Source organism: Neovison vison, chromosome 14 (assembly GCF_020171115.1).
Source record: "Neovison vison isolate M4711 chromosome 14, ASM_NN_V1, whole genome shotgun sequence".
In the NCBI taxonomy this organism is placed as follows: Eukaryota; Metazoa; Chordata; class Mammalia; order Carnivora; family Mustelidae; genus Neogale; species Neogale vison.
The window spans coordinates 16,621,548-16,649,014 of record NC_058104.1 but is presented as its reverse complement, the minus strand read 5'-3'; the positions used below and the strand labels follow the sequence as shown (position 1 = coordinate 16,649,014).

The 27,467-nt window shown below is 43.6% G+C and overlaps 1 protein-coding gene across 2 annotated transcripts in view; it reads left to right on the top strand.

The window, feature by feature from the left end:
- Positions 1-27,467, top strand: part of LOC122895280 (CGRP receptor component) — a 43,222-nt gene that overhangs the window by 10,550 nt on the left and 5,205 nt on the right. Inside the window, exons 2-6 of one of the 2 annotated variants that reach the window (XM_044232568.1) lie at positions 1,164-1,200; positions 5,322-5,420; positions 8,707-8,801; positions 20,378-20,422; positions 25,667-25,724. In XM_044232568.1, the coding sequence (XP_044088503.1) occupies positions 1,164-1,200; positions 5,322-5,420; positions 8,707-8,801; positions 20,378-20,422; positions 25,667-25,724 (334 nt within the window). The remainder of the gene's footprint in view (positions 1-1,163; positions 1,201-5,321; positions 5,421-8,706; positions 8,802-20,377; positions 20,423-25,666; positions 25,725-27,467) is intronic. The other variant, XM_044232569.1, reaches the window with a different exon arrangement.

The following is a 27,467-nucleotide window of genomic DNA, read 5'->3' as shown; positions in this document are numbered from 1 at the left end:
GGCTTAACCCACTGAGCCATCCAGGCGCCACCCCCCACCCCCCAGTTTTTGTTTTAAATGAGAAGCTTGGGGAGGTTAATAAACTCACCAAAACTCCCAGACGTTTTAAGTGGCAGAGCTAGAATATGAACCCAGATTTGTCTGATTTCAAAACTGCTCATAGGATGTGAGGGCGATCTGGCTGCGACATCTGTCACCCCATGGATCGCCAGGGTTGATTCGGCTGATCTGGCTGGCTAGGCCGGTGTCCCCTTCCTCCCTCACCGCTCCATGTGCGTCCCTCCCGAAGCTGCGCACTCGGTCGAAGAGGACGACCTTCCCCGATAGAGGAGACGACCGTTCTTCGGTCAAGGGTATACGAGTAGCTGCGTCCCCTGCTAGAACCTCCAGACAAGCTCTCAAAACTGCTCATAACTATCACACTGTGCAGCCTCTAGACTATTAAAAACAGTAAATACTTCTGATGTGGTATTGTAGAATGGCTTGATAATACTTGAATACAAGTCACATTGCTGTGCTCACTCATACATGAAAGATGACATTGTGCCTCGATTGCAGGCACAATGGCCACTGCTTGACACGTGACCTTTACCTGTTGAATTGATGAGAAGACGAACACCTTATGAATCTCTGGCAGGATTCTTGACACTGCTGAAATTCCCAGTAGTGATGTTAGTGTTAATAATCCCATTTTTCGTGATTCAGAGGGTACATTGCCTGCCCAAGGTATCTTGTCAGTAACTGAGGCGAGCAGATGGTACTCTGGAAACGACATGCCTGTGGGATGAGACAGCACTGTTGTTTCTCCAGTTGACACCCCTTCCTAACTCTCTGGATTTGCCCCCTGTTCTTCCTTTAAGCGACTTCTCCCAGATGACTGACTTTTCTTAACTTCTGCCTACATAGATTAAGGATAAGTATAGTATTTTGATCACCTTCTTAGTAAATGATGTATTATATATGCCGTAGAGAGGGATGTTTACTCTGAAGTTATCCATTGCCTGCTAAACCAGTAGGACTTAGGACATTTCTCAGTTTTAGGTTATAGTCTCTAAATTCCTGAACTGAACTACTCAATCTTGATACGGGAAGTATTTTACAGATATTTAATTCTCACAAAGGAATTTGAGCCCAGACTGATGATAATTTACTTTATTTTTCAGGAAGGATGCCAATTCTGCACTGCTCAGTAACTACGAGGTAAATAGTTCTGAAGTAAACTATTGAATTTTCCTCTCTGGTAGTTTGCCCTTTGCTTTTGTAGATTATTGAACTAGTTTCAGTTAAAATGACTGAATTCATTTGGATTTTCAACTTTAAAGTAAGACAGATGGCACCATCTGGTGGACCTAGGAATTATAAGCTTGGGAAATTATACGTAGTAATTCTGGGAAGCTGGGAAGACTTCAGTTTACAGTAGGCAGCCTTCCCCAAATCCAAGTATTTTAGATCTTCATTTGATATGCCTTCATGGGATGGAAGCATCTATTTTAGAACTGTTTCTGCCTGCAAAGTTTTCCATTAAAATACTTACGCCTTTCCTAATTACTACTCTTTACCTATAAAATGCTTTTATTTGTTATTATTTCAGTCCTCATAATAATCTTATAAGTATTAACACTTTCATTTTGAAAGTGACAGATTAGTTGATGCACCATTCTGAAAAATTTAGTATGAACTAGCAGATTTGGAATTTGGGGGGCGTGAGGGTTGGGTTTTTGGAGAAAGAGAAGCAAAAAGGAAAGAAATTGGTGAGAAGGGAGATAATAACATTGTTTTTGCCTGTCTACTATTTTGCCTTCGTTTTTTTTGGTATTCACAAAGCCTTCTGATAGGTTAACTCCAGGTACATAAAGAACCGTTCATACATTCACTGTCAATTTTTCATTTTCTGGAATCTAAATTCATGAAGACTTTAGGAGATTTGAGTCTCTCTTGTGTGATATAGAAAATAGAAAGTACTGGAATTAACATAGTTGGTCATACTCCTTCCTTAAATTGTTGCTACTAATTACAGGAAGGAAATGGTTGTTAGTCAAGCCATTGGCTTTTAGAAACTTCCTTGTCCAGTTTGGATTCTGCTGAATGTTTGGGGGTTTTATCCTTTGGGGAAACATTGCATTAATCTTATGATAGTATTTCTGAAAAAATAGTGAGAGACAGGGGAGGGGTTCTGTTGTATCTAGTAATGGTTTATGAGCCCATTCTTACAACTTTATTAGGTCTCTGGCATAATCTCTAAAATAGGAAAGGTATATTGTCCACCCAGCCTCCTCAGCACTAACACATACATGTTTTTCCCTTGTGGGGAAAGTTTACTTCTTAAGTTCTGTAGCAATTTTTTTCCCTTCTTTTTTTTTTTTTTAACATAAAACTTATATTTATCACTTGCATCATAGTTTTTCTTTTTTGGAAATAAACTTACTAGATTTTCATATTAGTGAAACAGGACCCTTTTTAGAAAAAACTTATTTGTAGGAAAAAAATTTTAATTGAGGCACAGTTGACAGATAACATTAGTTTCAGGTATACAATGAAATGATTCAGTATTTGTACATTATGAAATTACCACAATAAGTTTAGTAAACACCCATTACCATACAGATTTTTTTTTCTTGTGATAAGAACTTTTAAGATTTCCTGTCTTAACAACTTCCACATATTCAGTACAGATTTACTGTAGTCACTGAGCTGTACGTTATATCCTCATACTTTACTTATTTTATAACTGGAAATTTGTACCTTGTGACTCCCTTACTGATTTTGTCCACCCTCTGCCTCCTGCCTCTGGCAGCCATGAGTCTGTTCTCTATGTCTCTGAGCTTTTTTTTTTTTGAGGGTGGTGAAGATTTTATTATGTATGTATGTATGTATCTATTTGAAAGAGAATGCACATGCTTGTTAGCAGGTGGAGGGGCAGAGGGAGAGGGACAAGCAAACTTTGTGCTGACCATGGAACCCAACCCTGGTTTGATCCCACAAGCCTGAGACCATGACTTGAGCTGAAATCAGGAGTTACATGCTTAACCAACTGAGCCACCCAGGCACCCCCTCGTTTGGTTTTGTTTTGTTTTTTAAGATTCCTCATGTAAGTGAGATCGTAAGATATTTTTCTTTCTCTGTCTGGCTTATTTTACTTAGCATAATACCCTAAGATCCATCCATGTTGCAAATAGCAAGGTTTCATTCTTTTTTATGGCCAAATAATATTCCATTGTTTATATAAAAACCATTTTTTAAAATTCATCTGTTGATGAACACCCACGTTGTTTCCATATCTTGACTATTGTAAATATTGCTGCATTGAACATGGTGGTGCATATGTCTTACGTATGAGTTAGTGTTTTTATTTTGTTTTGATAAAATACCCAGAGGTGGAATTGCTGAATCATATAGTGGTTTTATTTTTAACTTTTGAGGACCCTCCATTATGTCTTTCTATAGTGGTTGCATGAATTTACATTCCCATCAACAGTGCACAAGGGTTTCCTTTTCTTCTCTTCCTTGCCGACACATTATTTCTTGTCTTTTTGATGTTAGCTGTTTTAACAGCTGTGAAGTCAAATCTCATTGCGGTTTTGATTTGCATTTCCCTGATGATTACTGATGTTGAACATCTTTTTATGTGTCTGTTGGCCATCTGTGTGTCTTTTGAAAAAAGTCTGTTTTGGTGCTCTGCCCATTTTTTAATGTGATTGGTTGTTTTGTAAGTTCTTCATATGTTTTGAGTATTAACTTCTTATCAGATAGATGATTTGTAAATATTTTCTCTCATCTAGTAAGTTGTCTGTTCATTTTGCTGGTTTCCTTTGCTGTGCCTTTTAGTTTGATGTAGTCCCACTTTTTAATTTTTGCTTTTGTTGCCTTTCCTTTCGGTGTTTAAAAAAAAATCATCACCAAAACCAATGTCACGGAGCTTGTCTCTTGTGTTTTCCTCTAGGAGCTTTACGGTTTCGGGTCTTGTGTTCAGTTCTTTAATTCATTTTTGAGTTAATTTTTTATGTGTGGTATAAGGTAATGGTCCAGTTTTCCCAGCACCATTTATTGAAGAGACCCTCTTTTCTCCATTGTGTATTTTTGGCTCCTTTGTCAAAATTAACTAAACACATATGTGTGGGTTTATTTCTGGACTCTGTTCTGTTCCATTGATTTATGTCTTTTTATGTCAATACAATACCATTTTGATTTCTTGGCTTTGTAATGTAGTTTGAAATCAGGAAGCATGATGCCTCCAGCTTTGCTCTTCATTCTCAGGATTGCTTTGACTATTCACGGTCTTTTGTTGTTCCATAAAATTTTAGGATTGCTGCTTCTATTTCTGTAAAGAATGCCATTGAAATTTTGATAGAGATTACATGCAATCTGTAGATTGCTTTGGGTAGTATGGACATTACTAATTCTTCTAATCCATGAGCATGGAATATCATTCCATTTATTTGTGTCTTCTTCAGTTTCAGTGTCTTATCCTGCTCAGTGTATAGATCTTTCATTCCTTGGTTAAATTGATTCCTAGGTATTTTGTTATTTTTGATGCAATGGTAAATGGGGTTGTTTTCTTAATTTCTCTTTCTGATAGTTCACTATTATTATTTGACATGCAATAGAGTGTTCTATACATTGATTTTGTATCCTGTAATTTTACTGAATTCTCTTATAATTATTTCAGTTTTTTGGTAGAGTCTTTAGAGTTTTCTATAGGTAGTATCATGTCATCTGCAAATAGTGACAGTTTTACCACAATTTGGCTGCCTTCTATTTCTTTTCTTGCCTAATTGCTCTGGCAAGGACTTCTAGTACTATGTTGAAGAAAAGGGGTAAGAGTGGTACCTTTGTCTTGGCCTGGTCTAATAGGAAAAGCTTTCAGCTTTTCAGTGTTCAGTATGATGTTAGCTGAGGGCTTGTCATATATGGCCTTTACACATTGAGGTGTGTTCCCTCTAAACCCAGTTTGTTGAGAGTTTTTATCATAAATTGGTGTTGAATTTTGGAAAAATCTTTGTATCTATTGAGATCATATTTTAGGAAAATTTACTTTCAAATACTCAATATATTTTTAATATAAGAGGAGATCAGTGATACGGTATATGTTGAAAGGGAACATTTGGAATATTTTCAATAAACTAATGAATTTGGATTATTCAACTTAGACAAAAGCATTTTTAAAGTGTCAGCTGCTTCTCAGACTCATATTTGCTCTAATACAAGAGTTAGGGGGAGGGTTTGTGAGGGAAAAGAGGCACAGTCCTATTTATTCTTCAAAATCATTGACCTTGAAATACATTTCTCACATTTATTCATAAAAATATTTTATCACTTTCTAGGTGTTCCAGTTACTAACTGATCTGAAAGAGCAACGGAAGGAAAGTGGAAAGAACAAACACAGTTCTGGGCAACAGAACTTGAACACTATCACCTATGAAGTAAGCCTGTGCTTCTGGGGGGCACCCAAACTACCATGGGGGGTCGGTTTATTCTGCAGATGACTAGCCACCAAATCATGACTACCTCTTACTTGATTTGAGTAGTTTTACCATAACCCAGTTTTATTCTGTTTGTATAAGTGCGAAGAGTTTAGCCAATGGTGAGGCTTAGCCAGTGATAAAGTTGGGGGGAATAGTCAGAGGATTGCCCTCAGTTCTAACATTTGCAAGTCAGGGATCCCTAAGACCACCCTTGGGTTCAGCAATTCACTGGAAGTACTCAGAACTCATTGAAAACTATTGTAGTCATAGTTACATTTACTACAAATTAAAATTGGCCAAGGGAGAAAGCATATGGGACAGATTTTAAGAGAAATTCCAACTTAGAGCTTCTTTTGTCCTCTAATGTGGAGTCAGAGCATGTTTTCCTCTTGAAATTGGTGTGTAACAATGCATACAGAATACTGTTAACCAGCAATCTCAGCTGAACTTTGGTGTCCCAAATTTTTATTTGGGCTGTATCATATAAGCATGATTGAAGATTGATTTCCTATGTAGTTCATCTCAGCCTCTAGGTACATTGAGACTGCATGACCCAAAGCCCCCACCCTAAGTCACATTTTTAAGACTATTCAGTATGACCAAGGCCTCCAAAGATACTCCATTGATATAGCATTCCAAGAGTCTAGAGATTGCCTCCCAGAAGCTGAGGACAAAGGCCAAACTTTCTCTTTCGGCAAAGCTAAATTCTTTATTACACAAAAAGTAATGTTTTTTTACTGTTAAAAACTTAGAAAGTACCAAAAAGTATAAAGAAGAAAGCAAAAATAATTTACAGTTTTAACACTTAGTTGACGTTTTGCCATGTTTTCTCCCAGCCTAATGCTTTATCCTTAAAGAAGTTGGGGCACGTGGGTGGCTCAGTGGGTTTGGGGTCTCTGCCTTCAGCTCAGGTCATGATCTCAGGGTCTTGGGATCGAGCCCCGCATTGGGCTCTCTGCTCGGTGGGGAGCCTGCTTCCTTCTCTCTCTGCCTGCCTCTCTGCCTGCTCGTGATTTCTGTCTGTCAAATAAATAAATAAATAAATATAAAAAAAAAAGTTTAAGTAACCATATTTGTTTTATGTGATGTTTGATTTTTTTATCTAATTATTTTTACAATTTATGTTTTCTGCTATTTCCTTTCAAATCTGATTTGTTGCTACAAAGGATATAGCCTTAATTATCTTTATCTTTCCAAAGACACATTAAACCTGGCTTAAGCGAGTATAATCCCTTTTAAGGAAAATTAAAGGGTGTTCAGCACTTTCGTCATCATTCCTCCTCATCCAGTTTTGTTCATCTAATCATGTGTTTAAAATCCCATCATTCAGGGGTGTCTGGATAGATCAGTCGGTAAAGCATCCCACTTTTGATTTCAGCTCAGGTCACGATCTCAGGGTCATGCGATCAAGCCCCACATCGGGCTTCATGCTCAGCAGGGAGTCTGCCTAAGATTCTTTCTCCCTCTCGCATCTGCTTCCTCCCCTGCCCCGAGCTTGTGTATGTGCTCACTCTCTCTCTCAAAAAAATCTATCATTTATTCACTCATGTTCTTTTACAGTATAGTGTTCATCTCTTTATTTTATTTTATTTTTTTTAAAGATTTTATTTATTTATTTATTTATTTATTTAAGATTTTATTTATTTATTTGACAGACAGAGATCACAAGCAGATAGAGATGCAGGCAGAGAGAGGGAGAGGAGGAAGCAGGCTCCCTGCAGAGCAGAGAGCCCGATGTGGGACTCGATCCCAGGACCCTGAGATCATGACCTGAGCCGAAGGCAGCGGCTTAACCCACTGAGCCACCCAGGCGCCCCTATTTATTTATTTGACAGAGAAAAATCACAATTAGTCAGAGAGGCAGGCAGAGAGAGAGAGGGAAGCAGGCTCCCTGCTGAGCAGAGAGCCCGATGCGGGACTCGATCCCAGGACCCTGAGACCATGACCTGAGCCGAAGGCAGCGGCTTAACCCACTGAGCCACCCACGCGCCCCGTGTTCATCTCTTTAAAAGAAGAAAATGGGGGTGCTTGGGTGGCTCAGTGGGTTAAGCCTCTGCCTTGGCTCAGATCATGGTCTCAGGGTCCTGGGATCAAGGCCCGCATCGGGCTCTCTGCTCTGCCGGGAATCTGCTCCCCTCCCCCACCCCCGCCTGAATCTCTGCCTACTTGTGATCTCTGTCAAAAAAATAAATAAAATCTTAAAAAAGAAAATGAAATGTTTGTTGGTAATTAGTTTTATAGCCAAATTTCAAGCTGTCAGGTACTCTTATTACACGCTTAAATCATTTTTAAACTCACTGGCACTCTTTTACATATTTGTTAAGTTCTTTTAATTTATAGAGCCTTAAGGACAGTTATTGTGGTGGTAAATGTTTTGAGACTTTTTATACCTGAGAATATATTTCTAGTGTTCTTAATGTGTGGTGACACCTCATCTGAACTTGGAGTTCATGGGTTTGATTCCGTTCTGCAAGGTTCTGTAGGTATTACTTAGTCTGCTTTGGTCATCGCTATGGAGGAGTCTGAGACCAGCCCGATCTTGTACTTGGGAGAGACTTGTAACTTAGAGTCTTGAGGTTAGTTTACGTTTCAAGTTATGTCTAGGTGGGGTTCCCTCTTTTTTTTTTTTTTTTTAAATCTTTTTTTTTTTTTTAAGATTTTATTTATTTATTTGACAGACAGAGATCACAAGTAAACAGAGAGGCAGGCAGAGAGAGAGAGGGAAGCAGGCTCCCTGCCGAGCAGAGAGCCCGATGCGGGACTCGATCCCAGGACCCTGAGATCATGACCTGGGCCGAAGGCAGCAGCTTAACCCATTGAGCCACCCAGGCGCCCGGGGTTCCCTCTTTTAAAAAAAAGTAAAAGCCTTTTATTTTGAGATAACGGTAGTCTCACAGAAGAGTTACAGAGGTGGTGCTGAGAGTTCCCGTGTGCGCTTCTCTTCATTTTCCCTGATGTTAACGTCTCATATAACCATGGCACAATTATCAAAACTAAGAAAGTTATACATAGATTTTATTCAAATTTTCTCAGTTTTTCCATTAAGGAAATTTTTCTTTTCAAGGATACTGTTTTGTATTTAATTACCATGTCTCCTTAATATCCTCCAATCTGTAATGGGTCCTTTTATAGAAGATTTTTGAAATAAAATTTTAGAATACTAAATTATAGCCGTTGTCTTTCTTTTTTCTCATTCGGGTTTTTTTGTCTTGTGCTTACTTTTTCTTTCTTTTTTTTTGGGTAGACATTGAAATATATATCAAAAACACCATGCAGGCACCAGAGTCCCGAGATTGTTAGAGAATTTCTCACAGCAATGAAAAGCCACAAGTTGACCAAGTAAGTAAAATTTTTTTATTTTTAATTTAAATTCAATTAAAGTAGCATATGGTATATTACTAGTTTCAGGGGTAGAATTTAGTGATTCATCAGTTGCATGTAACACCCAGTGCTCATTATGTCAAGTGCCCTCCTTAACGCCCATCACCCAGTTACTCCATCCCCCATCCTCCTGCCCTCCAGCAACCATTAGTTTCCTACTGTTAAGAGTCTCTTAGGGTTTGCCTCCCTCTCTGTTTTTATCTTTTTTTATTTTTCCTTTCCTTCCTCTATGTTCATCTGTTTTGTTTCTTAAATTCCACATAAGAGTGAAATCATACGGATTTGTCTTTCTCTGACTTCTGTGACCTGCCGCATAACCCCTGTACAGCACTTAGGCCAAATTTGTTGACAGCTGGGTTCACAAATTAAAGTGCTCTTTATAAAATTGACCATTTAAGTCGCTTGAGGCAAAAATGGCTTGATAACATTCTCTTCTCTTTTAAAGCTCTATTACTTTTCCTGGTGACTTTCTTGAGTAAGTTAAGTTTGTAGGAATTAAAAACATCACTAAGAATTAGATTAAGAGGGGTACCTGGGTGCTCAGTCAGTTACATGCCTACCTTCGACTCAGATCATGATCCTGGGATCGAGCCCCACATTGGACTCTCTGCTCAGCGGAAGCCTGCTTGTCCCACTCCCTCTGCCGCTCCTGCTGCTTATGCTTTCTCTCTCCCTGTTAAATAAATAAAATCTCTTTAAAAAAAGAATTAGATTAAGAGATTACATGAGAAGAACACTAGCTCTGATCTTTTAGTTAGTACAGAACTGATTAATCCCAAGAGCTTCTGTCATTCATTAAGAATAATTAATAATTTTCTTTTGAGGGAAACATGGATGTTATATCAGACACGCAGCTGATACACTATCAGTAAACTAAGTGTACTTCCCTTGCCCAAGTGAACTCTGAACAGGCAGACATCTTTGAAGCGTGAATGTGTGTGTAATTTTTTTACATTTGGTAAAATTTGTCATCTAAACCACTTCTAAGTGTACAACTCATTAGTGTTAAATATATTCATATGCTGGAGTGCCTGGGTGGCTCAGTGGGCTAAAGCCTCTGCCTTTGGCTCAGGTCATGACCCCAGGGTCCTGGGATCGAGCCCCGCATCGGGCTCTCTGCTCACCAGGGAGCCTACTTCCTCCTCTCTCTGCCTGCCTCTCTGCCTACTCATGGTCTCTGTCTGCCAAATAAATAAATAAAATCTTTAAAGAAATATATTCATATGCTATACAACTAATATCCAGAAGTTTTTGATCTTGCAAAACTGAAATTCTGTACCAGTTAACTCCCCATTTCCCCCGCACCCCAGCCCAACAGCCACCGTTCTGTTTTCTGTTTGTATGAATTTGACTACTCTAGATGCTGAGTGTTATCATGTAGTCATGTATGTTTGTTTTCTTTTTAAAAATTGAATATCGTTTAATATTTTAATTTTTTGTTTTACCATTCAAGTCATTTTGAAGTGTGCGGTTCATTAGGCACATTCTCGTGCAGCCATCACTGCCGTCCACCCACAGACCATTCTTCATCTGGCGAAACCAGCTGTGCATTTATCAAATAATGACTCTCCACTTTCCCTGCCTTCCAGCCCCTGGTGCCCACCAGTCTGCTTTCCCTTGTGAACTCTGAACGCCTCCCTTGAGGGGATCATATGGTATTTGTCCTTTTGTGACTGACTAATTTCATTTACTGTCTTCAAGGGTCATCCCTGTTATAGCATGTGTCATATTTTCCTTCCTTTTAAACGCTCTGATATTTTATATGTCATTTATCTTTCTTTCTTTTTTTTTTTTTTTAATTTTAATTTTATTTGAGAGAGAGACAGAGCATGAGAGTGGAGAAGGTCAGAGGGAGAAGTAGCCTCCCTGTGGAGCTGGGAGTCCGATGCAGGACTCGATCCCTGTGCTCCGGGATGATGACCTGAGCTGAAGGCAGTTGCCCAACCGAGCCACCCAGGCCGCCCTGTCCATTCACCTACTGATAGATGCCTGAGTTGTTTTCACCTTTTAGCTATTGTGCATAACGATGCTGCTCTGAACCTGAGTGTATAAATCCCTCTTTGGGACTCAGCGTGTCTTTAATTTCTTCCAGCGACATTTTATAGTCTTCAGTGTATGAGTCTTTCACCTCCTTGGTTAAGTTTATTCCTCAGTATTTTATTTTCTCAGTGCTATTGTAAATGTAATTTTTTTTTCAGATTGCTCCTTGTTAGTATATAGAAACACAACTGGTTTTCATGTATTGATTTTGTATCCTCTAACTTTGCTGAAATGGTTCTAACAGGTTTTTGTGGAATCTTCAGGTTTTCTACCTATAACGTAATGTTGTCTGTGAACAGAGATAATTTTCTTCTTTCTCAATTTGCGTGCTTTTATTTCTTTGTCTTGTTTAATTCCTCTGGCTAGGACTTCTGGTCCTGTGTTGAGCACAGAAGTGGTGAAAGAAGACATCCTTGTCATGTTCCTGATTTAGAGAAAGAGCTTTCAGTCTTCCACCATTGGCTAGGTGTTGGCTTTGGGTTTTTCATATATGGCCTTTGTTGTGTTGAGGTAGTTCCCTTCTATTCCAAGTTTTTAAAAATATTTTTATCATGAAAGGGTGTGAATTGTGTCACATGCTTTTTCTGCAACAACAGATGATTAAGTGGGGGTTTTTTCCTTCATTTGTTAATCTGATTTATTTCATTGATTTTCACCTGTTGAACAGTTCTTGCATTCCTCAGATTAGTCCCATTTGGTCATTGTGTGTAATCCCTTAATAAGCTAGTTAGGTTAATATTTTGTTGTGGATTTTACAGTAACATAAGAGCTGGTGGTCTTTAGTTTTCTTGTGGTGTCTTTGCCTGACTTTGGTTAACAGGGCAGTCTTGGCCTCATAAAATGACTTAGAGATTGTTCCCTCTGCTTTGGCATTTCAGAAGAGTTTGAGAAAATTTGGTGTTAATTCTTGGTTGAATGTTTTCTAGAATTCACCTGTGAAACATCTGGTCTTGGACTTTATTTGAGGTTTTATTTACTTACTTTAACAATACAAACAATTTTTTTAAAATTTTTATTTATTGGGCGCCTGGGTGGCTCAGTGGGTTAAGCCACTGCCTTCGGCTCAGGTCATGATCCCAGGGTCCTGGGATCGAGCCCCGCATCGGGCTCTCTGCTCAGCCGGGAGCCTGCTTCCTTCTCTCTCTCTCTGCCTGCCTCTCTGCCTGCTTGTGATCTCTCTCTGCCAAATAAATAAATAAAATCTTTTTTTAAAAAAATTATTTATTTATTTAAGACTTATTTATTTGACAGAGAAAGATCCAGTAGCAGAAGGAACACAAGCAGGGGGAGTGGGAGAGGGAGAAACAGGCTTCTTGCTGAGCAGGGAGCCCAATGTGGGGCTCAATCCCAGGACCCCAGGATCATGACCTGAGCTGAAGGCAGACACTCAACAACTGAGCCACCCAGGCACCCCTTTATTTATCATTTTTTTTATTAACATGTATTGTATTATTTGTTTAAGGAGTACAGGTCTGTGATTCATCAGCCTTACACAATTCACAGCACTCACCATAGCACATGCCCTCCCCCATGTCCATCACCCGCCACCCCATCCCTCCACCCCCCTCCACTCCAGCAGCCCTCAGTTTGTTTCCTGAGATTAAGAGTCTCTTATGGTTTGTTTCCTTCTCTGGTTTCATCTTGTTTCATTTTTTCCCTCCCTTCCCCTATGATCCTCTGTCTTGTTTCTCAAATTCCTCATATCAGGGAGATCATATGATAACTGTCTTTCTCTGACTGACTTATTTCGCTCAGCATAATATCCTCTAGTTCCATCCACGTGGTTGCAAATAGCAAGATGTCAATTTTTTGGTGGCTGCATAATACTCCTGTGTGTGTGTGTGTGTGTGTGTGTGCGTGTGTGTGTGTGTGTACACACGTACACACCACACATCTTTATCCCTTCATTGTTGATGGACAACTGCACTCTTTCCATAGTTTGGTTGTTGTGGACATTGCTGCTATGAACATTCAGGTGCACGTGCCCCTTCAGATCACTACATTTGTATCTTTAGGGTAAACACCCAGTAGTGCAATTGCTGGGTCATAGGGTAGCTCTATTTTCAACCTTTTGAGGAACCTCCATGCTGTTTTCCAGAGTGGCTGCACCAGCTTGTATTCCCAGCAACAGTGGAGGAAGGTTCCCCATTCTCTGCATCCTCGCCAACACCTGTCGTTTCCTGACTTGTTAATTTTAGCTACTCTCTCTGGTGTGAGGTGGTATCTCACTGTGGTTTTGATTTGTATTTCCCTGATGCCTGGTGATACGGAGCACTTTTTCATGTGTCTGTTGGCCATCTGGATGTCTTTGCAGAAATGTCTGTTCTTGTCCTTTGCCTATTTCCTAATTGGAGTATTTGTTCTTTGAGCACTGAGTTTGCTAAGTTCTCTATATATTTTGGATACTTTGTCTTTTTATATAAATTTTTAAAAATATTTATTTTAGAGCAAGAATGAGCAGGGCAGGGGAAGGGCAGAGGGAGAGAATCTCCAGCAGACTCCGTGCTGAGAGGGGAGCTGGAAGTGGAGCAGCAGTGGCCACGGTGCCATCACCTGCACCTCTGATCAGAAGCAGCTATCAGTGATTAGAGCACAGGCCTTGGGGAGGACAGGTTCTTTTTTGCCCTCTCTGGCTTCAGGAGGATGTATGCAGGCTGCTTCAGTAACATGGGTACAGCTGTCTACCAATAAAATTGGAGGATGGTATACTGTGCTAAGGGCTAAAATTGACCAAAATTAACTTTAGTTTACCTTCCAAGTCTTACCCTGGAAGTTGCAAGCCTTTAAGAGGCCTTAGAATTCCAAAATAGTTAATCAGACAGACTCTACCAGTGCAGTTATTATCTAGATGGAGAGACAAATTCCTGGTGCTTTTTACTTTGTCACTTTTCTAGAATCATCTCTGTCCTTTCTCCTTTTTTTTAAATTAAGACTTTATATTTTTAGATCACTTTTATGTTAACAGCAAAATTAAGGGAAAGACAAGAGATTTCTCATATATTCCCTCTGCATCAGATGCACAGCCTCCCCCTTTGTCACTGTCCCCCATCAGATTGGTAACTATGTTACAATCAGTGAACCTCCATTGACATATCATTATTACGAAGACCGTAGTTTACATTGTGTTTCATTCTTAGAGTTGCGCATCCTGTGGATTTGGATGAATGTATGACACATATATCCCCTGTTGTTGTATCGTATGGAGTGTTTTCACTGACCTGGAAATCCTCTGTGCTCCGGCTATTCACCCCTCCCTCCCACACACAACCCCTGGTCTTTTTACTAACTCCATAGTTCACCTTTTTCAAAATGTCCTGTGGTTGGAACCCTACATATGTCATCTTTTTCACATGGTCTTCTTTCACTGGGTGGTGTATTTAACTTCCTCCGTGTCTTTTTATGGTTTCATAGCTCATTTCTTTTTCACATTAAATAATATTCCATTGTCTGAAGGTACTGTAATTTGTGAGTTCATTATCCACTGAAGGACATCTTGGTTGCTTCCAAGTTTGGGCAGTTATCATAAATACCTAGTTTAAACATTTGTGTACAGGATTTTTTTGTCAGTGTAAGTTTTCAGCTCCTCTGGGTAAATACCAAGGAGTGCACTTGCTGGATCACAGGGTAAGAGCGTATCTAGTTTTGTAAGAGACCACAAGATGGCCTTCCGAAATGGCTGTATCATTTTGCATTCCCCGTTAATGAATGAGAGTTTCTGTAGGTATCAGTTCTCACCAACATTTGGTGATCTTAGTGTTCTGGATTTTGGCCATTCTGATAGGCGTAAAATGATATCTTGTTTTGTTGTTGTTGTTGTTGTTTTTAAGATTTTATTTATTTACTTGACAGAGAGAGATCACAAGTAGGCAGAAGGCAGAGAGAGAGAGAGAGAGGAGGAAGCAGGCCCCCTGCTAAGCAGAGAGCCCGATGCGGGACTCAGTCCCAGGACCCTGAGATCATGACCTGAGCCGAAGGCAGCGGCTTAACCCACTGAGCCACCCAGGCGCCCTGTTGTTGTTTTTTAAGATTTTACTTATTTATTTGCAAGAGACCGTGCACGCCCAAATGCACAAGCAGCAGGAGTGTCAGGCAGAGGGAGAAGTCGGCTCTCCACTGAGTAGGGACACCCCCCTGCCCCCTGCAATGTGGAAGTGGATCCTAGAACCATGGGATCATGTCCTGAGCTGAAGGCAGAGGCTTAATCAACTGAGCCATCCAGGCGCCCAAATGGTAACTTGTTTTAATATGCATAATTTCCTAATAATATTAAATGCCAAGCATCTTTGCCATCTGTGTCCCTCTTTTTTTTTTTTTTTTAAGATTTTATTTATTTGAGAGAGAGAGCATGAGCGTGGGGAAGGGCAGAGGGACAGGCAGACTCCCCGCCAAGTGGGAAACCCCATGCTGGGCTGGATCCTGGGACCCAAGATCATGACCTGAGCTGAAGTCAGATGTTCAAACAACCAAACCACCCAGGTGCCCCTGTGTATCTTCTTTGATGAGGTGTTCGTTTAGGTCTTTTGGTCATTTTTAAATTGGGTTGTTTGTTTTCTTACTGTTTGAAGAATTTGTTGTATATTTTGGATAACAGTCCTTTATCCTGTGTCTTTCATAAATATTTTCTCCTAGCCTGTGGTCTGTTTTCTCATTTTCTTGATGTTTCACAGAGCAGATGTTTTTAATTTTTATGAAGTCCACTTTATCTGTTGTTTCTTTCATGGGTTGTGTCTTTGGCGTTGTAGCTGAAAAGTCGCCACCAAACTCAGGATCATCTAGGTGTTCTCCTGTATGATCATCTGGGAGTTTTTATAGTTTGCATTTTACATTGAGGTCTAGTTGTCTAGACAATTGTTTTCTGCGTGGTAGAGAGGCAGATTCCTGGTTCTTTCCACTCGGCCATTTTGCCTGAATCCTCTCTGTTCATTTTTTTCCTTTCCTTCCCTCTCTTAGTTGTTCAAACAAGATATTCCATTGATCTGTCAATAAATTCACAGACTTTGTCATCTCCATTTGGTTAGTAAGTCCCAGCCAGTGAACTTATTTCATACATTATGTTTTTTAGTTATAAAATTTCCATTTGTTTATTATTTATAATTTCTGTCTCTTTCCTAAGAACTTACTTTATTCCGCTCATTTCAAGAATGTTGTTACAGTAGCTACTTTAATGTCTTATAGTTCCAACATATGGGTTATTGTAGGTTTGGTATCTGTTGATTATGTTTTCCTTTGAGAATGAGTTGTCTTTTCTTTCTTTCCATTGAGGTAATTTTAAATTAATTTTAAATTATGTCTTGGACCTTTTGAATATTACTGTTTAGACTCTGGACCCTGTTAAAACCCTCTCGTTAATGTTGCTTTTGTTTGTTTATTTCTTTTAGCAGTTAGTCAACCCAGTTAGGTTCACACCTCAAGTCTCTTGCCTTCCAGGGGCAAGATTCATGCCAGTTTAGTTTTTAAAACCTTTGATCTGCAGCTTTGGATCTTTTTTGCAAATGAGACTAGAGTGTGATTTACTGTGTTGGTGTTTGCTGGGCCGAGTCTGGTTTTTGTTGCTTGGGGCTCTTCTGTACACGAATAGCTCAGGCTGAACCTAGGGTTTGTGCTGCTTGACTAGGGTTTGTGCTGATTGATAATCAAATTCGGGGGAATCCCCTTCTCTAGCATACCTCTCTGGGGTTGCCCCATACTCTTTGACCACTTGAGCCCTGGCCCCCATTGGTTCTCTGGCCACAAGTACTGAATTTCTCTCAAAGATTTAGCTGCCCACATGTACAGTTGTTACTGCTGCCACCCTTGGGGCAAAGCAAGGAAGGAAAGGGAAAAAAGGTGTATTACTTGGCACTCTGGACCCCCGAGACGCTCTTCCTGTTTACACTCACTGCTTGGGCTCCCTGGGGGAGCTGCCCCTGAGGTGTGAGTTTCATCCAGATTTCCATGGCCAAGGGGCCTCTTTTCCCAGTGTTCTGGCTGGAAGGATGGGATTCCTGTTGGAGTCTTAGCTGCCTATTGGAACTACTGCCATAGCTCCTCTGTGGCCGGAGGATCAGGGCTATGAGAGAAAAGAAAAAACAAAGCGAAAGAAACTGAAGTCCTCCCCCGTCACTAACTCGCTCTTCACGTTGATTTCCCTCCCCAGTCCTCCTCCTCTTGTATTCTTTTCATTCGGAGCCCTCAGGTTGTTGCTTTTGTTTGTAGTCCTGGTGTTGGTACAGTCAGCAGAAAGGTTGGCTTCGGTGGTCTCACCCTTCTCTTATGTACAGCACAAGTCCTCATAGTTGGTTTTTAAGACTTCTTCTCAGTATTTGTCTGGTCTGATGTATTGCTTCCCAATCCTGCTACAAATTTTCTGCTACAAATATGTACCTGGCGACCATTCGAGAAACCCACAAATGGGGTGTCTGGCTGGCTCAGTCAGTAGAGCAGAGACTCTTTTTTTTTTTAATTTTTTTTAAAGATTTTATTTATTTATTTGACAGACAGAGATCACAAGTAGGCAGAGAGGCAGGCAGAGAGAGGAGGAAGCAGGCTCCCTGCTGAGCAGAGAGCCCGATGTGGGGCTCGATCCCAGGACCCTGGGATCATGACCTGAGCTGAAGGCAGAGGCTTTAACCCACTGAGCCACCCAGGTGCCCCGAGCAGAGACTCTTGATCTTGGAGTTGTGGTTGCAAGCCCACGTCAGGCATAGTTTAATTTTAAAAGAAAGAAGCCCAAAATGAGAATTGGCTTGTAAGATGATTCACGATTCGCCATAATCTATGTAAATTTAACACACATTGTAATGTTCAGATCAGTTCCTTTTTACCATTTGTGATCCTAAATTTGAGGATTTTTAACTTCCTTTGTGACTTTTTGGTGCCTGTCTTTCATTAAGTGGTTGATTTCTGAGACAGATCATGTGCCAGGATAGTCACATAGGTTGTCCGTGACATTGGGACGCGGAAGCGGCACGCAGTGTTGTTCTCCAAACAACCAGGAGAGGGGGCTGGCGGGCTGCCTTCTCCGTAGAGACCGGGAGCCTTCTCCAAGGTGCAGTAAACTGTTTCAGCCGCTTGGCTTTCCACAGTACCTGTGACCCAGGGGCTGCTTGCCGGATGCTATCAAGACCGGGTCCATCTTGTGCGACAGAAGACAGGAATCCCATTTATAGCAGAAACTGCTGAAGCACTCTTTGACCCTTCTGTCTGCGTATCTCCTGAGAGTTCTCTGCCGTCCTCTCCAGGGGAGGAGATTCATGATAATAGCCCTTACATGGTCCAGGTCTCCTGGGACAAGGAGACCTTATACCTTATTAATTTGCTTAAATACCTGCACTGTTAGAGTCCTTGAGGGTATAGTAGGAACTTCATAACTTTATTCAACAAAATGGTAGTATTGAGACTCCACTCGAAGTCCTGTTACTTTTCTGTAGCATGTTCGTTCCCCAGAGCATGTGGTTCTTTTTTTTTTTTTTTTTAAAGATTTTATTTATTTATTTGACAGAGAGAGATCACAAGTAGGTAGAGAGGCAGGCAGAGAGGGAGAGGAGGAAGCAGGTTCCCTGCTGAGCAGAGAGCCCGATGCGGGGCTCGATCCCAGGACCCTGAGATCATGACCTGAGCCGAAAGCAGAGGCTTAACCCACTGAGCCACCCAGGCACCCCGGCATGTGGTTCTTTAATCATTGATTCTTGCTTGAGGTATTTTGTTCTTGAGAACTGCAGCCTGGCTTCCAGCCCCGGCTCTCGTCCCGAGATCTCCTCCCTAAGACGCGCAGCTGCACTTCCCAGGAGTAGAAGGACCCTAGGTGGGTTTGTAAAATAACTTAGAGTCCTTAAAAGGAACTCATCTGTACACAGATTACTCTTGGGGTTTGGCACCGTATGTGGGACGTGTACTTCTAGGGCCAGCAAAGCTCAGAGGAGACGGAGGTTGTCGCGTTTCCCTGCTGTCTGGCGTGTGGTTACGCTGTCTACTCTCAGAGCATGGAATCCTGCCCCAGGTCTCCCCGGTGTTCAGCAGCTGTCTCCTCTTTGTACTTTTCCTGAAAGTCGGTCCTGCCTAACTCTTTAACTTACCCTCTGGCTTTGTCTCTATTAGGGGGACACAGAGATGAATGCAGTGTAATGGTAGGAGGGTCATAGTAGAGAGACCCACTGAAGTGTCAGAATTTGAGTATAACATTTTGTCTGTGGGAGGTGACACTGGGTTTTAATATAAAGGAAGAGTCAGTCAGGTGCAGGCAAGTTAGTTCTCTGAGCAGAGGGAATGTGGTGTGCGAGGCACAGAGTCAAGTAGCCTGATGCTTTTCTGGGCAGTGTTTAGTTTCATCTAATTGGGGTCTGAGTGCATGGGGAGAGCAAAGGCATGTGAACATCGGGAGATTGACAAACATCAAGTTTCAGTTGGCTCTGGAGACTGAACTAGGGAAATTCAAACTCGTACCAAAACCTGTGGGGACAGTGGGAGGATTACGAGCAGGATAATGAGGTGGCCAGATTTTCATCTCTTAAAAGGTACTTTATTTGTAAATGAAGATAGGTTTAAAAAGTGGCAGACCTCTGGGGGTAGAGGCCATTGTCCTCTAACCAAGAAGAATTGGGGCTTATAGAAATGGTGAGGAGGGGATGGATATTTTGAAAAAGAAACAATCTTAAAAAAGAAAGAAAGAAAGAAACCGCTTTTAATTCTCGGTGACTTAATACTAGCAGTGGGTAAGAGGGAGGGGTCAAGGATGACCCACAGGTTTCTAGCCTGGGTGTCTGCTTCTTTACCAAGATGAGAAGTTGGGAGAGTGGAGCTGGCGTGTAGGAAAGGAGAGGCGGTTCACTCCGGGATGTTGGAGCCTGACGTGGGCCTCAGGTGTTCAGGAGATATCTAGGGGGCCTCTGGTTACAGAGGTCTGGAGCTGAGGTCACGTGGCATGAAAACGTGGACGACTTGCCCTAAAACCTATAGTAGCAGGTGAGATAGTGAGGTTTGGGTGTAAGGGGGGTCGGACGGTGAAGGACGGCACCATGGGAATGCGGCAGAAGCAAGCAGCAGAAGACAAAGCCCCGAAGGAGATGAAGGTCTAGTTGAGTGGGAGAATCAGGAGAGAATGGTGTGTGGAGGGCGCAGGGTAGACAGTTTTAAGGAGGGAGTGAAAGCGCAGGACGGGGGAGAGCAGGACAGGGGACCATCCTCTGGAGTTGTCCATGTGGAGGTCACCGGGCCCTTTGGCAAGAACAGTTTTGGTGATCCGTTGGGACAGGAGCTAAAGTGCAGTGAGCTGAAGGGGAGACGGTGGAAGCAGGCTTGGTTAGCGGTGCGCGGAGAGGGACCGTTTGCAGCCCCCGCCCTCGAGCTGGAGCCTGCGGGACTGTGCTTCCGTGATTTCGCTCCTGCCGTGCTCAGCTCCTCGAGTGTGGCAGCAGAGAGCTTGCTTGGTTGGTTGGACTCCAAGTGGGCTTCTTCAGGGGCAGCGGTGAGCGATTTTGTTACTCGGGGACTCGCAAGACCCTTCTCTGTAACCGCAGGACCAGCTTCGGCCGTTCAGAGCCCAGCAGGACAGCGACTGGTCGGTGAGTGGAGTTCCATCGCTGTGACTGATTTGTAGCAGAGACGCTCATTCATTCGGCTGTCCTTTTTCTCTCTTCTTTGTTCGTGCGGTTGGGTAATGATGGTAAAAATAATTTTATTTGGAATGAGGTTCATATTACTTTCCAGCTCAGTTGGGTCTTTAAAACTGCTTGCTGAGCGGGGCAGGAGTGCCTGGGTGGCTCAGTAGGTTAAGCCGCTGCCTTCGGCTCAGGTCATGATCCCAGGGTCCTGGGATCGAGCCCCGCATCGGGCCCTCTGCTCAGCAGGGAGTCTGATTCCCCCTCTCTCTGCCTGCCTCTCTGCCTACTTGTTGTGATCTTTGTCTGTCAAATAAAGAAATAAAAAATCTTAAAAACAAAAACAAACTGCTTGCTGGGGGTGGGGGGGGCGCACCTGGGTGGCTCAGTGGGTTAAGCAATGGTCTTTGGCTCAGGTCATGATCCTGGAGTCCTGGGATCGAGTTCTGCATTGGGCTTCCTGCTGGGCAGGGAGTCTGCTTCTCCCGCTGGCCCTCCCCTTTGTCATGCCTGTGTTCTTTCTCTCTCTCTCTCTCTCTCTGAAACAAATAAAATCTTAAAAACAAAACAAAACAAAAACCGCTTGCTGGGGGCACCTGGGTGACTCAGTTCAGCATCTAACTTTGGCTCAGGTCAAGATCTTAGGGTCCTGGCATCGAGTCCTGTGTTGGGCTCCTTGCTCAGCAGGGTGTCTGTTTCTCCCTCTGCAACTCCCCCTGCTTGTGCTCTTTCTCTGACAAAGAAATAAATAAAATATTTTTAAAAAAGGATCTCTCGGTCCTGGGATCGAGCCCCGCATTGGGCCCTTCGCTCAGTGGGGGTTTGCTTCTCCTTTTCCCTCTCTCTCTCAAAGACAGACAGACACGCTTGCTGGTCTTATTCCTGGTCCTTCCTGCCTTCTCAGATGGTGACGTCACTTCCTTCACTGAGAAAATTATCCAGTGAATGAATGGCCTTTCCCTTCAGGTCCCCTCAGATCTGCCCCACCCCAGTGCTGTGGCCTTAGTGGAACACAACGCCTCTTTGTTCTTCTGAGAGTCTTTCTCCCTTTCTCCCCTATAATTTCAGTCTTTCCTTGTGCTTAGCTCTCAGCCGGCAGCCGTGCTGCAGTGTCCCTCCAGAACCTGCCGTCCCCAGGCTGTCGCGCTCTTTGAGTTCTGTCAGGAGGGTGTTTTGGTCTGTGATGCTGCGCAGAACCAGACCCGTGAGCTCTGTGACTGCAGAGATCAGTAGGTCAGCGTCGAGCACGGCCAGTCTACCCCGTGCAGTGTCCGCTGTCCCCTCAGGCTGTGTCCTCCTCAGGCTGCCGGTCCTGATGCTCCTTCCGCCCACTCAGAGCTCCGTCGTCTGAGGGCCGGGCCTGCCGCTGGTCCTCCCGCACCCGCCGCGCGCCTCCCCGGGGCTGCTCCGCGTGCAGCAGGGAGCCACTGTGCTTCGAACTCAGCGGAAAGGACACCTCTTCACGGGTGGCGCAGGGGCGGCTCCGGCATCTGGTGAGGGACAGACCGCCAGCGCTCTGGGAAGGACGCCCGTCGCCCCGGCAGGCGCGGCTGCCTTCGTCCCATCAGCCTCACGTCGCCCTTCAGACGCCCGTTGCGGGGTCTTTCTGCTGCCGACGTCGGGCACTTCTCCGAGTTCCTGAGGAACCGTGCTGTGGTGGCAGAATCTCCCGGAAGCACTTGGATGCGGGGGAGGCAGCCGTCCATGAAACGGCGTCGGCAAAGTAGCCCCGAGGACCGTCCTTCAATCCCTGCGGTGCTGTGCCACGCTGGTCTTGGCCTCTGTCATGAAGTAGCAGATTCGGCTCGGAGGGAACTTCACCCTCCGTCCGGTCATTCTGCTTGGCCTTTACTTTCCCAAGTCTTTGACCTACAGTGCACGTCGGAAGTAAAACGCTTCAGTTGTCTGCCTTTGCCTTTCCGTCCTTTGCGTGTCCCACCGTCAGGCCTCGTCTTCTGTTCCTCCTGCCGTTTCCCCTTGCGTCCGAGATGCGGGACAGGCCAGCCGGACTGACTTCCTTCTCTCCTCACATCCCCCCGCGCGCCATCTTTGAGCTGGTCTTTCACAGGGAGCCTCTGAAACCCCTTCTGTACCCTAAGCACAGACCCTATTGCTTCTGCTTTTGCATCTGCCTCTTGGACCTCCCTCACAGGTGGTTTTACTAGACACGGGCCAAACCTAAATTTGCTTTGGTGCTGGGAAAACTGAGGTTTGTTTGAACAAAGAACATCAATACAAACTGTACTGAAAGCAAATTGTTTAAAATCTGAGGGGCAGGGCGCCTGGGTGGCTCAGTGGGTTAAGCCTCTGCCTTAGGCTCAGGGGATGATTCCAGGGTCCTGGGATCCAGCCCTGCATGGGGCTCTCTGCTCTGCAGGGAACCTGCTTTCCTCTCACTCTCTGCCTGCATCTCTGCCTACTTGTGATCTCTCTCTGTGTGTCAAATAAATAAAATCTTAAAAAAAAAATAAAATCTGAGGGGCAGTGAGGAAGATGCCTTTCAAAAGCCTGATAACTTTAGAGCCAAATAAAGGGGAGTTTTCAGATCAAAATCTGGTTGTCATTGGTTGTCAGCCTGCCCAATGCAGCCACTCATGGCTCCTAAGAATTCCCAAGCGGGGTTAACGGGGTCGTATTGTGAATGCCTCACCTCTGAATGATTTGAGTCCAGTGAAATCTCACTAGAGCTAAGAATGTTTTGGGATCCTTAGTACTTTGGTTTTTCTTTTCTAAAATTGGGTTTTATTTTATCTTATAATTTCAGTTCATCTAAATGTTGGGTTCTGTACGTGTGATGTTTGGCTGTGTACCATGGATTATTATGGAAATCCTCTGTTGTACGTTTCTGTTTGCACTGTGGCGCACTTGTGGATTTTTTATACTCAAAATGTAGAATAGAGTCTGTTTTGAAGGTCTTAATAAAGCAGTGATACTGCATTACAGGAAAAGTAAAGGTTAATTTCTCCACTGTTAATCCTTAGTCCCCACAATCCAGTTGTCCCCACCACAGTCATTCCACACAAACTCCTTGCACAGGCCGCTGGTGCCCTCTATTTTGGCAAATCTGGTGACTTCTGACTGTCAACCTGCTCCCCCCGCCCCTGGTCTTCACTTGCTGTGTAGTTGGTGTGGACTGTGGTGCACTCCCGTTGTTTCGTGTGACTCCTTGCTGATATGTCCAGTCTGCTGTCGCACTAGACCTAAAACTGGACAGGTGGCTGGACAGAGTTCTCCTTGTTGTCCCAAAAGCAACCACAAACTTGAATTCAGATTTCAAATAATAAATTTTTCCCAAACAGCCTAAAAGTCTGACACTGAACCCTGACTCATCTCTTTCCTTCGCCTGTCCCCGCCCCACTGAGGCGGTTATTAGGTCCTTTTGACTGTACCTCGGGGTGGCCAGGAGTGCTTCACTGTCCAGTCTCATTGCCAGCCCTGCCTCATTTCTTCTCACCTGAGAGCATGTCACGGCTTTCCTCGGTTGCTTTCCGGTGTCCGCAGAGTCACGGGCAGCCCTGTGGCTGGAGCCCGTGTGGTCTTGTTCTGATGACCCAGCCTCAGGTCCCACAGCCTCTCCTGCAGCTGTTTCCCAAAACTCCGTAATTGTTGTTCTTCTGGCCATTTCCTCGGGCTGTTCCGGCCCTGACTTCCCTTTCCTATAATCATTTTGACTAGAAAATCCTTCAGGGCCCAGTGCAAGGGTTTCCTCCTCTGTGAAGTCATCTTTGAGTCTAGAGGAAATGTTTGGGGGATTATGAAGAGTAGAACTTAATTACAAGTGCCTCCCTAATGACTGCCATTTGTGGAGACGTAGCTGTGTGACAGTCACCGTGTTGAATACTGAGTACTAGAAGCAGATGGTTAAGAACATGAGCTTTGATGGCCGAGTCCCAGCTCTGCCATTTCCTAGCTGTGTAACCTTGGGCAAGTTACTCACCATCTCAGCGTTGGTTAAGTCGGAGGGGTCATTGTGCTCGCCATATGGGAGGAAGCCACAAATGGTAGCTGCTGGCAGTATAAACGGAGAGATGTTCGTCCCTCCGAACCCCCTGGTGAGATTCTAAGTTCTGTTATCGTTGCTGTTGTACAGATGGTGAGACCCAGGCATAGGGCGGCTGGCTAATGTGCTGCTTCCCCCAAAGCAGCTGTGGGCCTGTGGCTCATTCATCTGTTCATTTCAGAATGTCTTTAAGCTCAATAAATATTTACTGAGTTGAACTGAAAGATGAGTCTGGAGCGCCCGGGTCAGAATGAGAGATGGAACTTCAAAACTGTCACCTACCCAGGGGCGGTCACTGGAGCTCTTCTTTTTCTTTTAAGTCCTGTGTCACCTGTGAGAGTCCACACATTTCAGCCACCCCTCTGGCAGTGAGCTCGCTGTGGCCTTGTGACCGGTGAAAATTCTTACCTTCAGCTGTTACATGTTTGTTAAGACTTGCTTGTGTTTGTCTTCTTTCCCCAGCTGGACTGTGAACTGTGTGGGTAGAGGACTACGCTTGTACCTCTGGACATTAGCCCCTGCCCGCTTCCTGTCCCGGTTTTTGTTTTCTAAAATAATAAGTCAAAATCTGACGTTTAATATTAATCTCAAAAAGGAATTCTCAGCCTTTTTTTTTTTTTTTTAGATTTTATTTACTTATTTGACAGAGATCACAAGCAGGCAGAGAGGCAGCCGGGGGTGGGGGGAGAAGCAGACCCCCCCGCTGAGCAGAGAACCCGATGTGGGGCTCGATCCCAGGACCCTGAGATCATGACCTGAGTTGAAGGTAGAGGTTCAACCCACTGAGCCACCCAGACGCCCCAAATTCTCAGCCATTTCTAAGTGATACCAACCAACCAAGATTGTTTCCTAATCTTTCTATAATCTGGATTAAGAGAATGTTATTTTCTTTATATTTTTCAGATAAAATGTATTAAGACTACACCTCTGCTATTTGTTACATTTCTTTTAGTCAGTATCTCTGTTGTCAGAATTCTGATACACACTTGTACCTCCGAGAATCTCCGACATAGGCACTCCTGTTCCTATTCTCTCATTTTACAGTTGAAGAAACTGAAGAAACTGAAGAACTGAAGAAACTGAAGAAACCCGTTCCAGCGGGTTCTCCCATTTGTCATCTGACACAGCGTTCTCTACACAGTTTGGTTAAGACTCAGGATTCTGAAGGGAATACGAGTTTTCAATTCTTTGTACTTTTCTTTTGACAGAGCTGAAAAGCTTCAGCTGTTGAATCACAGGCCTATGACTGCTGTTGAGATCCAGCTGGTGAGTGAAGACGGCCTGAGCGTGAGGGGCTGGTTTCTGGGCCTGAGAGGGAGGCAGGGTGATAAAGGCGGAGAACAGACGAGGCGGGAATTGCCATTTCTTGAAAAGATGGCCCGACTACCCCATTTCATGACAGAAGGGGACCTCACCAGTTTGATCCCAGTTGGTGTGGACTTGGTGAAAGTAAGAGACGAGAGGAAATTGAGTTCCTTCCTCGGGGTTTGGGCATCTCAGCGGCTCTTTGTCTCCCTTGATGTCCTGCCCCGTTCTGGCCACTGGTTTCCTGTAGGGGTTGTTGCCAACCAGATGTTGCATGGAAACAATAGACTCACCAAGACTCTGGCAGAATTTCTCCTCCCCGACTCCCGCCCTTCAACCCTACTTCCCCGTTTCTGTTCTCAGTTCACGGAGCACATGTGCCCTTCCTCCTGTGCTCGCTCGGCCTCCTGGCCCAGTCTCCCAAGCCAGAAACCTGGAAGTCCCTCTCCGCCTTTGATCTACGCACTCAGTCCCTAGGTTCCGTTGCTTCTGTCTTCCCTTGTTCTCTCTCCTCTCCTCTGCACCGTGTCCGTTTCTGTCACTTCTCAGTGTGGCTCTCGCGGTTGTCCTCTTGTCATCCCTGCCTCAGTCTGGCCCCTCCAGTCTGCCTTTCCCACCACGGTCAGTTCACTTGCTAAAACCACAGACTTGATGGTCTTGTTTCGCTGCATACGACCATTCAGTGGACTCTCATCACTTGGGCAGGCGACACAAGCTTTAGAATGGTGCGAAGCCGCCAGAGCAGGAGCCACACAGGGTCTGCGAGCATGAAAATGAGGCCCAGTGAGACAAACCGAGCAGCTGCTGTGTTGATGTCCTGGGGCAGTTTCCCTCCGCTGTGCAGGGCGGAGAATACCATCAAACCTCTAAATATCAGGCAGGCCATTTAACTGCCGGTTTAAGAAAAAAAACTGATCGGAGAATTAACAAAAGGAGAATTGAGGAATTTGCAAAGTCAAGTTTAGAAGAACTTCTCCTTTGTCAAAGTTCCTTCAGAAAAGTGTGGAAGAAAGTAACCAGAAATACCTATGATGTTTAGAGTTGCTTTATAAAGAACCCTTTTTGAAAGTGTCACGGGAATTTAGTTTTTGACTATAACTTTTATTGTCATCCCAGTGTTGTTTCTGTCCTTCAAAGTGCACCCAAAATTAAATTAGAAAAATTCCTTCCATAAAGGGTGACTTTCTGGGGGAACTGGCCTTTAGGCTAAATAGAAATCCTTTTTTTTTTTTTTTTTTTTTTTGGTACGCTTATTCTGATGCTTTCAACTGTGTTGGAGATACAGCTTAGAAAAGAAAAAACAAATCAGCAAGAAACTAATCCATGTCCCTCTGGGTTAAAGATCACATGTCCTGTCTCCTCCAACTTTAATCAGCAACATATGTTATTCACGGCTCAGTGACAGATGGAGAGAGATGAGGATTAGCGTGAGCTCAGCCCTGTAGAAACTCTGTCATTACTTGGTACAGTTAGCTACTATTAAGCGTGCCTGCTGTATGCCATGGGATTTCTGTATGTCACCTTTCATGCCCTCCACAGAGTCTGTGCTAGTGACGGGCTGATTGGGTCTGTCTGACAAAGCCTTACTTTCTCCTCCAAGCCATGTGCTCTGCATAGCGAGAAGGAAGATGTGTGTGGCATCCCCTGAGACTGTCTGTTCTTTTCTCCTTCTCACAGGTGGGTAGTGGGTCTTCATGTATATGT